Source organism: Ciconia boyciana, chromosome 17 (genome assembly GCF_034638445.1).
Source record: "Ciconia boyciana chromosome 17, ASM3463844v1, whole genome shotgun sequence".
Classification (NCBI taxonomy): Eukaryota; Metazoa; Chordata; class Aves; order Ciconiiformes; family Ciconiidae; genus Ciconia; species Ciconia boyciana.
In genome coordinates this window covers 104678-118592 of record NC_132950.1, presented here as the reverse complement: position 1 = coordinate 118592, position 13915 = coordinate 104678, and the positions used below count along the sequence as shown (strand labels likewise).

The following is a 13915-nucleotide window of genomic DNA, read 5'->3' as shown; positions in this document are numbered from 1 at the left end:
CGGTATCAGTGTAGATCCTGTTGTGGCTTTGATGTCACCTGAGACATCAGACAGGGTGGCCACCAGGCCAGGACCAGGCTGGGGAACCCCCTCACCCTTGCTTGCCTCCCTGCTGGGATGTGCACAGAGGTCCCAGCCCTCTGGGACAGAGCCCGTCGTCCAGAGCCCCCACCCCAGGGCACCCTGGGGCACCCACTGCCTGCAGGTAACTGATGGTCTCTCTCTCCCTCTCCTGTGCAGGGCTGCTGCGCAGGGTGACATCCACATGGTGCCAGGGAGCAGTAAAGCAGGAAGGAGCTCATGTCTGTGTGCACGTGCGCGCATGGGCTCTGTCCCCACTCTGCAGGGTGAGATGATCGACCGCATCGAGTACAACGTGGAGCACTCGGTGGACTATGTGGAGCGGGCTGTGTCTGACACCAAAAAAGCAGTGAAGTACCAGAGCAAAGCCAGACGGGTGAGTCATGGCACTGGCTGGGGCCCGTCTTCCCCTGCCTACACTGCTGACACCTCCATCCCAGGGGAAGGCCCCTGCCTGCCCCACTGCCTGCACAGAGGAGTGGGCAGCATGGCACAGCCTCATGAGTGCCTGGGCACTGCTTTACCCCACACCACTGGGTGCAGCACAGGTCCCACTGGTGGCACCAGCTGAGGCAGAGCTCCCCGGCACAGGTTGCATGAGTGCTGATGACAAGCCATGGGGCAGGGGTGCTGCTTGGGGGGAGGAAAAGGGACAGGATGGACCCTGTGGGCCAGGCCTCCTGTGAGAGCCACATCCCTTGCCAAAAAAAAGTAGAGAAAAGGCATGGTCCAGCTCTGACCCTGAGCACCCCGAATGCCGGTCCCCACACCTGGTCCCGTAGCAGCTCAGCAGCTTGGGGACCCAGGGGCCACCAGCTCAGCTCTGCCAGCCCAGGGCTGAAGGGGGAGCTGGGGTGCCAATCCCTGCCCCAGGGCTGCTGGAGTCTCTCTGGCTCCCATGGTGCTGCTCAGAGCCCACCACAGGCAAACAGGAAAAGGGCAGATCTTAGCTCTCAGGGCCAGCCTGCCCCCAACACTCACGGTCCCCTCTCCCCTCTCTCCCTGCCGGTGCTGGGACACCTGAGCAGAAGAAGATCATGATCATAATCTGCTGCGTGATCCTGGGTATCGTCATTGCCTCCACCTTCGGCGGCATTTTCGGCTAGACTCACCCCACAGGACTGTTTTGTGTGCGATGGATGGAGCCGCGCGTGCCATGGGGCCGCAGCCACGCTGGAGCAAACCACGCAGCCCCGGAGCCTCCCAGCAGCATTTCAGTTTCTAATGCATGGTTGTTTGTGACGCTGTGTGTGCAGTGCGTCTGTGTGGAGGGAGCGCCAGCCCCGGGGCGCAGGCAGGGTGCAGGGGACAGTGATGGGCGCAAGGGGAACCCTGGGGGGAAACCCAAGCTCTCATCACTGCTCCAGCCTGGGTGGCTGGCTGGGACCGGGTGGGGACAGAGGTGCCCTTGGGCCCTCCTGCTCCTCCTGTGCTGGGCAGCCTGTGTTAGTGACAGCCGAGGATGAGGAGGGACCAACGAAGGGTGTTAGGGGTCCTCAGGAGCACAGTGCCCAGTCACCATCCCCCAGCTTCGCCATCACCTCCAGCCAGAGCGCTCGTGTCTGTCAGCCACGTCTGTGCTTGCAAACACCTTTCCTTGGGCTGCTTCTCTCATGGGGCCCTTCCCCAGGGGTGCGCTCTGCCAGGCCCTGCCTCCCCCCATCCCGGCCTGTCCCGTGGCTGTGCCTGGCTGCAGAGCTCCATCCCTGCTGCTCTGCTGATGGCAGAGCTGCCCCCTCCCTAGGCGAGCCCTCACCCCAGTGTGGGTGCCAGGGGCTAGACATGCTGCTGCTGGTGGCGGGTGCCTGATGGAGCAGTGTGGGATGAGGAACTGCTGCTTGGGGCCATCACAATTGCTTGGGGATGGGGACAGGCCACGTGAGGACCTGTGCTGCACTCTGGTGCTGGCCCAGCAGGGCAGGAGGGCACAGGTACTTTAAGGCCAGCATGCTTCACTGGCCGCTCGCCCTGCACCAAAGCCTCATCATTCTGTTCTCAGTCCCAGTACACAGTGGCCCCGTCTCCCACTGCTCCGAGGCCTGGGCTCTGGCTGTCGGGGTTTGGGGCTGGCTCTGATGCCCACAGTCCCCAGCAGTGCTTGCTTGGGAGCAGGGCTGCTTCCAGCCTCACTTCTCCACACAGGCACCCATGGCTGGGGGCTGGAGGCAGTTGGGCTTTCTCCTGCCATGGTCCCATGAGCAGCCCTTGTTGCATCCACCCCCCTGCAACCAAGGAGCAGCAGCCTTCCTCCTCTAGCCTACTAGTTCCTGAGCAGAGCAGTGCCTGACTGCCCCTTCCATCTCTTTGCCACCTCTTGGCATCGGCCTGCCCCTGACACCTCCTCCTGGCACAGTGCCCTTCTGCCTGCTTATCCCATCGGCCATCCAGTAAGGCACCCTCACTTGGTGTGGTGCTGTGGGTGCACCTGGGTGCCCTGTGCCCTCTGCTGCACCCACTACATGGATGCAGCCACTGTGGGGTGGCCTGAGCCTGCTGGCAGCTCGGAGGGGCCCTGTGTTGCTACTGTCCATTTTCCTTGGGCTGGGGGCAGGGCTCTGCCCTCACACCCTCACACTCCCCAGGAGACTCCGGGGCTCCAGCTGGCCCATGCACATTCCAAAGCACTACAGAGGAGCCCAGAGCAGGGCAGGCACCTGGGGCCAAGCTCACAGCCACACACTGGGACATGAGCCAAGATGCTGGTAGCAGAAAAAGGGCACTTGATGGCAGAGAGTACTCCAGCTGCAGGTAGTGTGTCACCTCCCCACTCCAACCAGGGTGAGGGCAGGGCTGCTCCAACCCTGTGCTCCTCCACCCTGGCTGGGTGCTGTCGCACAGGCACCGGCCCTGTGTGTGGTGCCCACGGGTGCAGGGTGAAAGGCAGCAGGCTGTAGCCAAGATATAGCACTGCCTTCCCCAGGTGCAGCCCTGCCCAGGAGCAACCCAGGCACAGCTCTTTCCCTGCCACTGTTACCCAAGGTCCCACAATACAACCCCTGATTGCATTCAGCTGCCCTTGGGAAACACATCCAGCCTGGCTCCCCTGCCCTGCCCAGCCCAAGCCCCCAGTGGGTGCAGCCATGGGAGCATCCAAGGCCAGAGCCCCCTTCTTTCACAGTCCCGCAACAACTGATGTGAGCTACAGCACTGCAGCCTGTGTGCGCAAAAGGGCTTGGGGCACTGGGACCCCTGCAAGCAGGGGCAGGCCAGCTCTGGAGCCCCCCTCCAGGGCAGGAGGCAGGCATGGGCAGGGTCCTTGCTCTGTGGCTATGTGTCTGGCTACAGGAAAGGGAGATGAGTGCCTGCTGCTCCCACCCCTGTGCAGCTCCCTGCCACCACAGTCTGTGCTCTGCTCTGCTGAGCCAGAGTGCTGGGCCCCCTCCTCTGGGAAGCAATAACACTGGTGGCAGGGCTGCTCCTGGGCAGGCAGGCAAAAAAACTCTCAGGCTCTCACCCTGCAGCGATGCCCACTGCTAGCACAAGGTGACTTTTTTTCTTCCAAGCAGCGGCTTTTGTGGCACAAGCTCACATGACATCAGGGCTGTGGTCCACCCCTGTCAAGGCACGAGGCCAAGAACAGCACTGGGGGGATTCTGTCACTTGCTCCTTTCTTGTTGGTACCACCACCGCCAGCAGCTCCCAAGCAGCAGGAGCCAGATGGGGCCACAGTTGGCGATTCTGCCACTGGCACTTTGCTGGGATCCTGCAGGTGGCAGTGGACCCAGGCTCTGACGCGAGGGAGGCAGAGGAGCAGGCTGCCATCACCGCCCCACAGGCAGGCTCACACTGTCCTTGCTGTGAGGGGAGGGTGTTTTGGTGCAATAATTACCCCCTGCACTACGGGAAGCCCCGTTCAGTTCCTTTTTACCTACCTGTCGTTGCATGTACCGACCAAATCACCAACAGCGTGGTTGTGCTTTGGGAAGACATTTCACGTTTTCTTTCCAGCCCCCAACCTCAGATCGCTTGTCCTTTGAGTTACACCACCTCTGTTCCAAGTGCCACCTGCCCTCCCAGCGCCAGGAGCGTGTCGATGCAGTATTCCACAAGCAGTGTGGGGCACGCACAGCTTGCACTCGAACTGGGGATTGTTTTTTTTTGTAATTAATGTACTTGAAGGCTTTCCGAGCCCCCCGTGGAGTTGTACTGTTGCTGTAATGTGAGCTAAGTGTCCTTGTTTTCTATGTGGATCTTGACCCTGGCTTGCTCTGTCTCACTGGACTGGATGACACTGTATGTTGCCTCTTTTCTCCTTCACCCTTTCCCTCCCTGCTAGCCTCCCTTTCTTCTCCCAAAGCTTTGGGTGCAAAACAGCTTCCCATTTTGTGGAATTTTTATGTAGAATAAACATTTGTAACTGTAAAGCTCTGGCTGGCACCTCTCTGTTTCAGGGGAAGGGAGGAGGTGATGGGGAGCAAGGGCTGGGGTATAGAGAACCCCAGCACCCTGGGAGCACTAAAGCATACAGGGAGGGCCTGATGCAAAGCACCACAGGAGCAATCGCCACAGGAATAACACTTCTGCCACGAGGAAGAGTTGCCCTCATGGGATACACAACTGTATACTGCCTGACTCCCTGCCTGTGGGCAGAGGGGAAGCTGGCAGCAAACTAGGTGCTATATTCCTACCTCAGTACTCCCCTGCACTGAGGGCAGGACACAGCAGACCAGCAACACTTTTGACTGTTTAGTGAGGAGGCTGGATGTAATGTTCTGGCTCACCTGGAGCTCCAGATGGCTTGCTGCACTCTCAGGAAGATAAGCAATGGCATTGCAGACACCAAGTGGCCAGAGCACTGTCTGCCACTCTACCTTCACCAGAAAAACAGGGCAGGAAGCTTTGCAGTTGGCTGTTGGGCAGCACCTGAGCCAGTTTACACCTTCAAGAGCCAAAATGACCTGTCCCAGCAAGTCCCCAGCATGGGGTGCCCATCTGTGCCATCCATGGGAGGCTCACTGGAGGGACCAACACATGATCTTCCATGCCAGCAGTGTCCAGAGCAATTCAGAAGTGAGGGCGGCGCTTTCGACCCGTGTATTTCGTGTCTGCTCGCACTTCCCTGTGGAGAAAAGAAGAGAGCAATTAAGTACAATCCACAGGTCATTCTGGGAGGTGAAGGGAAGTGGGTTCGTGGCAGGAGTTTGAATGGGTGATAGCAGGCCAGATCAGCACAGTCAGCCTCAGCTGTCTTACTTGCCCAGCTGAACTTACTTGCCCTGTCGTCGTCTACGCTCCTTCTTCTCAAGGATCCAGTCCCGGCTTTTCTTCACAGACTTGCCCTTGGCGTTTCTGAACCGTGTCCTACAGAGAAAGCAGACAGCAGCTGGAGAGGAACTGAGGTGGGGGCACAGTTTTCTGCCCTGGAGGATTGCCACCCAGAACTGGGCATGCCCCCTGCCTCATAAAACCAGCAAGTACCCCTCCCACCACCCCTGGGATGAAAGAGGCTCAGCCAGCACTGGGGCAGATGGCCAAACAGTCCAACTCCAGATGCGCTAGGGGAGGAGGCTGCTTCCACCCCCAGCTCTAAGCCAAGGGATATCTACCCTCCATGGGCTGCAGCAGGCCAGCACTCCCCTGTGCCATGTCTGACACATTGGCAGCACACTGGGCTCTGGGATCTCAGGGGAATATGGGCTCAAGCACAACCACCTTCCCCTTGTCTGCTCTACTCCGAACAAAGCAGACAAAGCCTCTGGCTTCCCAAAAAGTTGCCAGTTCCGCTACTACCCTCCAAGACCAGGTATCCCCTGGACTAAGTGAGCAGAGAACAGCAGTGTAAGAGGCAGGAAAACATGGCAGCCACAAGCTCCTGGCAGCCACGACAACTTTCCTCTGTTTTTTGTTCTCTGTCTCTCCCACTGGCTGCAAGAGGGGCTCCTCCCTGCACCACTACCATGGGAGAAACCTCCAGGCCACAGCTAAGCAAAGAATTTGACAGCAGAAGAAAGGGAACACCAGGCTTCAGGCACAGCAGCCTGCCTCCCCAACAAAAAAAGCCACCCTTGGCATCACCAGCACTGTAAACATTCTGCCTCCGATCACCACTGGCCTATGCTACAGCACTGAGCTGGAGAGCCAAGTGCCAGACAGAAAGCACATCTCAAACTGAATGCTCAGCTGCAGCTCTAGGGTAAGATTCAACAACAGCCCCACGACGCCACAGCAAAGCCCTCCAAACTAAGCCATTCCGTTCCTTGGGTCTGGGGTCCTTTGATAAGATAAAGCAGTGCCCAACTGGGCTGCCAAGGGTCCTCCCAGTGCCCCCATACCCTTCCCTTCAGTCACTTCTAACATGGCAGCACTGTGGTCCTCAGTCAGCAAAACCCATATACCCCCCACACTCCTTGCTTGGGGAGGACTTACAGCATCACCCCCTACACGGTACCTCTCATTGGTGAACTTTGCCTGGTGTATCTCTTCTCCATCAGCACACTCAGTACCAAGGCCCTGAAAAGCAAAATTGGGAAGTTTTGCTCTCCTCTGGAGCAGACAGAAGCTAATAGTTATACCATCTAAATTAAGGGGAACCCAGGGCTCTGCAAGGGGAAGGACTGGAGCAGGAACAAACTGGTCATCCAGAAATTGTGGCAAAGAAACCAGATCTCAGGGAGAGCAGGGGCTGGTAAGACTGACAGCAAATGTATAAATGAAGTCACATCTGCATGCGCAGAGCTGCCTGGCTCCCACTCTGTGACTTTCCCTCGCCCACAGCTCTTCCACATCACCCAGCAGCCAGGAAGGCAACTCTGCTGCCTCGCGGAGCTCCTCACCTTTGGTAACGTGCCAGATGCCCCAACAAAGAGACAAAGGAAGAACCTGAAAGAACAAGAATAAGGAGCATGAAGCTGGGATTCAGCATGTGATTCCCAGTCCCCAAGCAAGACTGAGATTGTTTATAACAGAGTCAGATCTAAGCTGTAATCTCTGTCCAGGACTGTATCATGGAAGAGGGAACAGCTTGGGAAAAAAAAAAAAAATCATGACTAAACCCAGGCCTCACCCCAAACACACACATACACAGAGATACAGGACTCACTTCTTGGCTTTGGCGCTGTTGGGGTAATCTACCACCATTCCTCCGGTAAAGCCAGCTCTCATAGCTTGGGCTGTGATGAGCTCCAGCTGGAAAAAGAAGCATGTGCAGAAGTTATTTAGCCATCATCCACCAGCAATGCCCAAGAGACCTCTGGGCTTGACCACAACTAACTGCGCATGCCAAAGATGGGTCGTTCCTGCTCCTGTTAAACTCTGCACCAAGCTCCCAGTTCTGCAGTACCATCCGGACACCAGTCCACTGCGTTTATTTGGTTCTCCCTACTCTTCAGTCTAGCCTGGGTTAATTGGCACAGCAGACTCTCTAGGAGAGGGATACTGGGCTGAATTTTCCAGCCCTGGGGAGTTACAGTACAGTGCTGATGACTATTGGCTAGTCTTCAAATCCAGTCACGCAGGGGAAAATCCAGGACAGCAGATTCAGATCGTGTCCTGCCAATTTATTTTATTTTAAGGCTCAGCCCAAGGCAATCTGTGAAGCAACATAAATTGCATAGGGCATTCTCCTTACACATTTTTTTTGGCTCTTGAAGAGCTTTACGGATGTCGGGAAGGACAGAGACAAAGACCCAATGTGGAGAAACACGATGCATTCAGAGCCCCAAACAGCACATGACTTCTCTGCCTGGCTCTGCCTGTACCTCTTCCCCACTGACTGATGTCCTGTACCTGTTCTGAGTTCTCAGGGTACAGCTGCAGGACGGCTCGGGATCCTCGGGCCTACAGGAAATAAAGTTGGTCACAAACCTGTCTCAGTGCAGGCAACCCCTCTAGTCATCCAATTCCTACCCCAGACAATAGTGCCCACCTCCCCAAAGCCTCCTCGAGAACTCTCTCCAGAACTCTCTCAGACTGCAGAGCCAGCTCCTCCACAGCACAGCAAGGCATGGGGCTAACAGCAGAGATCAGAGAAGCATGAGACACCATGCAGGCAGGCAAGGAGATGGGAAATGGGTGCTCCTGTCAGTCCTCCATTTCAGAGCAACATTTATGTAAAATACCTCACTAAAATATCCTGCTAAAATGCACCAGCAAGGATGTAAAAGTAGGCAGAGACCTGACTAGGAGAGCATGACACTTACCAACGCAGTATAAAGAGTTGAGAAGAATCGATACAGGCGTTTTGGAGGGCTGTGTGATTTCTTATCAGCATTACAAAGCCACTGCACTGCGGAAATACTGAGAAAGAAAACAAGACCCCCAGGACACTGAGCCATCAATTCTTTCGCAGAGCCTGTCACCTCCCTTTGAGCTTACTTCCAGCGCTAAGGATGTGCTAGGTTTCCGGGAAACGATTTCATTTTCTCCATGTAGCTTTGCCTTCTGTTTTGCAGTTACATGAACCCCTCTGGAGACTTACTATGCCAAAACCCAACAAGGTGCAGTAGTTATTCAAGCACAAAAGAATCACCAAGCATCCCCTTTAGGCCAGGTGCTCAAATAATTCAAGTGCTTAGCTGTGGCCCTTGCATGGCCATGCAGGTTTTGCCAATGAGCAATCCCATACAGAGCATTCAGATCAGCAACACACAGTCCCTGCTCCTTCCCAGCACCTTTCTGAGGTATTCTCTAAGCAGAAAAGTGGTTCTGTCCCCTTCACCTAGCCCTTCATCCCAAAACCAACCATCAAACCTTTGATCCAGGGACTTACCTTGCAGCTGAGCAATGGTACAGACATACTTTCTGTTTTCCTCCTTGGAGCAGGTCTCAACCTTGACAATATCCCCAATTTTATTTTATTTACTTCAATAAGCTTCCTAGCTCACCAGCACAAAAAAAGACAAGCAGCACTTGGGAAATAGCTGTCAGAAACTGCTTCTACCATCCAGAATCTCAGCAGCTTGTCCCAGAGAGGTGGAGTCAAGTTGCATGGAGCAAAGAGAGCAACTGATAAGGACTGTCACACTCATCTGTTATGCACCATACGCAGACCATGCGTACTGTACAGACAATGCAGTTATGTGGAGTATCAAGAGAGCTTGCTTACGTACATGAACTCACCTGATACAGCCATCAAACGTGCCAGGCCTGAAGGGAATGCCATGACCTACATCTGCAAGTAGAAGGTCTCCTTCCACCTCCCTCTCCATGGCCACATCTGCACAGAACAGAACACAGCTCAGGCAGCCAACTCACGCATTTGGGGACTACCTCTGAGGTGAGGCGAGGGTGGCAGGGGAGAAGGGCCTGCTCACCCAGCATGGCAGGGCTGATGTCCATGCCAATCCAGTAGTGACCCTCGTCAGAGATGTAATCCCCGCTCAGCCCAGAGCCACAGCTGAAGGGAGGAAAGGGGGAAAGTGCAGGGATCACAGGCCTGGACTGAGGGTGACCCCGGCCAGCTGCAACGCTACAGCAGCCCGTCCCTCTTCTTCAGCCCACAACAGAGAGACGCCGGTGCCGTGGGGCATGGATGCCCCTCACCCCCGGGCGCCTGTCCGGCTCCAGTGCCGCGGCCGGCTGAAGCCCCAGATGCCCGTGTGCCACGACACAGGGCAGGGCCCCGGCTCACCCCACGTCCAGGAGGAGGCACGGCCGGTCCTCAGGCAGTCCCAGCAGCTCCACAGCCCGCTCCGACATCTGCGACTGGATCTGCACCACCCGGGAGCTGCAAGGCACGGCCAGGGCATGGGCAGCAGGCGGCAACCCCGCGGCGCGACGCCCCCTGCCACCGCCTCACGGTAGGATTTCACCCCCCGCCGCCGCCGCCACATGGCGGGGTAAACCCAGCCCCCGGCCTCACAATGGGACTCCGCCGCTGCCACACGGCGGGGTTGTCCCCTGCAGGCCTCACGGCAGGAGCCCCCACCCCTGGCAGGTTCCCCCGCTGTCCGCCCCACGACGAGACACCGTCCCCTCCCGCCACCGCCTCACGACAGGACCCCTCCCTGCCCGCGCGGCCCGGCAGCCGCAGAGCGATCGCTCCGCCGTACTTCTGCGTGTATTTCCGCGCCTCGGCCTCATCGTAGAACTGCAACGAGAGAGAGGCGGAGGCGGTGAGGCCCAGGACCCCCGGGAGCGGAGCGGAGCGACCCGGTCCTCCCTCCCGCCCGCCCGCCCCGCCGCTCACCAGCTCGGGCGGCCCGCGATGCTCGGGCCGGCGCCCGCTGCCCGCCATGCCGCCGCGTGACGTCATTACCCTGAGCGGCGCGCGAAAGGCCCCGTCGCGTCCAAGATGGCGGCCGGCGGGCGCTGAGGCGGCGCGGCCCGATGGAGCCGGCAGCGTTCGGCCGCCTGCGGCGCCTCCTGCCCGCAGCCCCGCGGGCCCCGCGGCCCGGCCGCGCCCTGGCGCCGTCCCGCTCCGGGCAGACGGTCGGCGGCGGAGCTCCGCGGCCGCGCCGCGACCTGTATGAGGTGCTGGGGGTCCCGGCCACGGCGACGGCGGCGCAGATCAAGACAGCGTACTACGAGCAGTCGTTCCGCTACCACCCCGACCGCAACGCCGGCAGTGCCGCCGCCGCCGCCCGCTTCGCCGCCGTTAGCGAGGCCTACCGAGTGTTGGGCAGCGCCGCCCTGCGCCGCAAGTACGACCGCGGCCTCCTCAGCCCCGAGGACCTGCGCGGCGCCCCCCAGCCCTCGGGCCGCCCGCCCGCCCCCGCCCCGCCGCCGCCCCGGGCCCCCACCGCCGCCCGCCGCGGGCCCGTCCCGCCGCCCTTCGACTTCGACGCCTTCTATCGGGCGCACTACGGGGAGCAGCTGGAGCGGGAGCGGGTGCTGCGGGCACGGCGGGAGCAGCTGCGCCTCCGCCGGGAGGAGGCCGCGGCCCAGGGACGCTTCCGGCTCCTCTCTGACCTCTCGGTTGGGCTCGTCTTCTTCTTGGGTTTTGCTATCCTCTACGGCCTCAAGTGACAGCGAGGGGCAGCCACTGGGGCACCCACCCAGCTCCACTGCGGTGGCAGGACAGAGCGTCACCAGTGGGCATGGCAGCTGGCTGGGACCCTGCACCCACACAGTTGGCAGGCACCGTGTGCAGGGTCTGCTCCTCAGGCTGTGATATTTCCCCTCTGCCGGTGTGACCTTCAGGCACGGTACATGACCAGCAGGCACCATGTGTGGGCTCTGCTGCTCGGGCTGAGACATGTCCCTTCTGCCAGTGTGACCTTCAGAGATGGTGCACAACCAGCAGGCTCCGTATGCAGGCTCTGCTCCGTGGGCTGTGACCTGACCCCTCTGCCGGTGTGACCTTCAGACACAGAGCGCAACTGGCAGGCACAGTATGTGGCTGTGACGTGACCTCCACAAGTGTGACCTGCAGACAGTGTGTGACCACTGGATACCACATGTGGGCTCTGCTCCACAGGCTGCGATGTGCCCCCTCTGCCGATATGACCTGCAGACACAGTGCCTGACAGGTAAATGCGGTTCATGGACTCTGCTTTGTGGACTGTGACATGTCCCTTCCATTGGCACTGCTGTTTGACCTTGGTGGGAACCAGGTGCCTGTTCTAAGCTGCAGCAGAGATTAAATGGCTGTCAGTAGTGTTTGTGTGCTGTGTGTGTTCGTGGGGAGTGTTCTCACCGGTGCTGAGTTATGGCTTTTTGTGGTTTTCTGTTAATCCGAGACCTACCACCTCTGTGCTGTCGCACCTGTTGCTACTACATCTTTGGGGAATTTTAGGAGTGTTGGTCTACAAATTGCATCATTGCCCTTGTCTGTCCCTGTTCAGGGCTTGCCTTGCTGTGTGGCGAATACGGAAGTCTTGGCTTCAGCAGCCTGGAGGAATGAAACCTAGGCCTGTGGCAGGTCGTGTCCTGGTCAGCGTGTGACATCGCCTGGAGGTGCTGCCCAAAACACTTCTGTGTTCAGAACAGCCTATCCTGTCTAGAGCTTGTCAGGAACTTTGCACAAGACCATCCCGCGCAAGCCTTCGTGGCTAGAAGTAGTATGCTTCTGAGCATTGAGTGGCATTACTTGTGTTTTACATGTATCTAAGCATCATTTGCACATAAGCCTATTTGCCTATTTAAGTATTGAAGTGTTTTAAGAACTAAAGATTGTATCTCAGAGCTTCTGTCTTTCTTTGGGTGAAGGTTTCACCTGTGCTATGCTGGTACTACATGGAGTGAGCAAAGCTTCATGGTATTGAACTCTGAATGTGCCAAAGATTTCATCTGCATTACTTTGCACTGGATTTGCTGGGCCTGGCTGGCAGCAGTCTGTGCAGGAGCCAAGCCCTCGTCTCTCACTGCAGTGAGCCTGAGTTATGTTTTCTCCCCACACAAAAATGTTAAAAGCAAATGTCCTGTGTTTTCCAGCTGTGGAGTTCTGTGTTACTGAACTGAGCCTGAGGCAGTAGCATGACAGGGAGTGTAATGTCTACTGGTACAAGGTATATGCTGTATATAGGTTTCTGCCTTTTCTGGAAAGCATTATACCACTTCCAGCTGCAGACTCAGGAGACTGCTGCGTGTTTGGAGCACATTCAACCCAGGGGCAGAGAGAGAGGGCTTTCCAGGATCCTCTCTGATTGTCAGTCCGTCCCTCCCTCTGTGTGGGATTACAGTGCTGAAATGTCAGCATGTGAAGAGCAGGAGCCTGGCATTCAAGGGCATTGGTTACAGAGTGGAAGTCTCCAGAGTTGTGGCTCTGTGTCACATGCTGATGCATTTTCATGCTATAAACCAAGTCACTTGAAAGACCAGAGGTGGCTTCTGTGGCAGAGTTTGGCAGGAAACGTTCTCTTCCAGGCTGGAAAAGCTAGGAATGTCCATGGGAAGTGGTAGGTACTAGGGAGCACTTGTCTAGTTCCTGGTGTCGTGGCTTGCAGGTTTTTAAGGCAGCCCTGCCAAACATGAAGTGTCCTCTGGGTTGATCTTTCTTAAATATATGTAGTGCTGAGGCTTGGGGCTGTGGGCTGTTCCCACAGGCAGGCTCCGTACCCAGCCCTGAGCCAGCTTCCTGGCAGAGAGAGGGTCTGGTGTGGTGCAGCATGGAGCAGGAGGAACAGGCTAGCTGGTGTGTTGCCTGCATCGCTCCTAACACTGGGACAGGGAAGAGCTGCTCCAGTAAGCTGGCTGGGCTGACTCTCCTGCTCTGTGTCTGGTGCTTGTGTCTGAAATTTGGGGATGAAGTACCCAGGAACCAAAACTGAGCTAATCCATGTGCCTTTCAGTGCGTGGTTTGGGCAGTTCATATTACTGGTTCTTCCCGTTGTTCCTCAGGTCTCCATGATGCATCTTGAACATTAAAGATATCCAGCCATAAACTGGTGATGAAATTACACATCTTTCTTTTGGTGGGCTTGGGTGGTAAATATTCTTTGTACTTACTGGAAAATGGAGGGTAGGGGACAGGCTGGTGTTTCACATAGTGGGGAGGGGGGTCCTGTTTCCCTGAGGCTGTGCTGGGAAGGGTGGGCATGCTGCCTGCAGTCAGTGGGGAGCAGGTAGGATGGCCTCCCTGGGCCACCGTGGACTTCACTCCTGCCTGCTGGAGACGCATTCTGTGCTGCCTCTGGCACGTGGTGGTTGCTGTGCACTTGTGACGTACCCTATGTGCTCACTGGGCTCTCTGCACTCACATCCTGCAGGCAGCATTTAGTTTTGCTGCTGAGTTTGGTCAGAGGAGGGGAAGCATGGCATGCAGGGTATGGAGGGATGCTTTGGGGCATCCAATCTGTCACTTTTGTGGTGGTACAATGTATACTTCTCCCCAGTGTCACCTTTGCTCTGGTCGGGCCTGAATGCTCCTCTGCTCCAGGAAGGATTTCAGGAGCTCGGGCACAAAGTGGCTGGAGCTAGTCCAAATGCACAGACTGACTGCCACCTCCCAGGACAC

General features: G+C 57.4%; 3 protein-coding genes across 5 annotated transcripts in view; 2 read left to right on the top strand and 1 right to left on the bottom strand.

Annotated features, from left to right (window-relative positions):
* STX1A (syntaxin 1A) overlaps positions 1 to 4437 on the top strand; it is a 99278-nt gene extending 94841 nt beyond the window's left edge. The window contains exons 9-10 of one of the 2 annotated variants that reach the window (XR_012045458.1): positions 241 to 457; positions 1110 to 1147. Coding sequence is in view for 1 of the 2 variants with exons in the window: in XM_072881769.1 (XP_072737870.1) it covers positions 347 to 457; positions 1110 to 1187 (189 nt within the window). In the remaining variant the exon portion in view is untranslated. Of the gene's footprint in view, positions 1 to 240; positions 458 to 1109 lie in introns of both variants that reach the window. The other variant, XM_072881769.1, reaches the window with a different exon arrangement.
* A 315-nt stretch (positions 4438 to 4752) lies between these two features.
* Positions 4753 to 10432, bottom strand: BUD23 (BUD23 rRNA methyltransferase and ribosome maturation factor). 2 transcript variants are annotated; one of them, XM_072881767.1, is made up of 12 exons: positions 10208 to 10432; positions 10071 to 10108; positions 9650 to 9745; positions 9333 to 9415; positions 9139 to 9235; positions 8220 to 8316; positions 7807 to 7857; positions 7121 to 7206; positions 6855 to 6900; positions 6470 to 6531; positions 5293 to 5382; positions 4753 to 5140 (listed from the first exon to the last, which is right to left on the bottom strand). In XM_072881767.1, exons 1-12 carry the CDS (start codon positions 10271 to 10273, stop codon positions 5086 to 5088), a joined length of 867 nt encoding a protein of 288 aa, XP_072737868.1. In that variant the 5' UTR covers positions 10274 to 10432; the 3' UTR covers positions 4753 to 5085. The 2 variants fall into 2 exon arrangements, with proteins under 2 accessions (XP_072737868.1, XP_072737869.1); XM_072881768.1 differs by lacking the exon at positions 10071 to 10108.
* Positions 10054 to 13331, top strand: DNAJC30 (DnaJ heat shock protein family (Hsp40) member C30). Its single transcript, XM_072881771.1, has 2 exons — positions 10054 to 11489; positions 11805 to 13331. Exon 1 carries the CDS (start codon positions 10348 to 10350, stop codon positions 10984 to 10986), a length of 639 nt encoding a protein of 212 aa, XP_072737872.1. The 5' UTR covers positions 10054 to 10347; the 3' UTR covers positions 10987 to 11489; positions 11805 to 13331.
* The last annotated feature ends 584 nt before the right edge of the window (positions 13332 to 13915 follow it).

What these genes read in the sequence shown, in the direction of transcription:
- BUD23 (XM_072881767.1), bottom strand. Translation starts at nt 10,273, where the DNA reads ATGACGTCACGCGGCGGCATGGCGGGCAGCGGGCGCCGGCCCGAGCAT. An exon ending in GCGCGGAAATACACGCAGAA is followed by an intron (nt 9,746 to 10,070) that starts GTACGGCGGAGC and finishes CGTGCCTTGCAG; the next exon opens with CTCCCGGGTGGTGCAGATCC. An exon ending in ACCCTGAGAACTCAGAACAG is followed by an intron (nt 7,207 to 7,806) that starts GTACAGGACATC and finishes TTCTTTTTCCAG; the next exon opens with CTGGAGCTCATCACAGCCCA.
- DNAJC30 (XM_072881771.1), top strand. Translation starts at nt 10,348, where the DNA reads ATGGAGCCGGCAGCGTTCGGCCGCCTGCGGCGCCTCCTGCCCGCAGCC.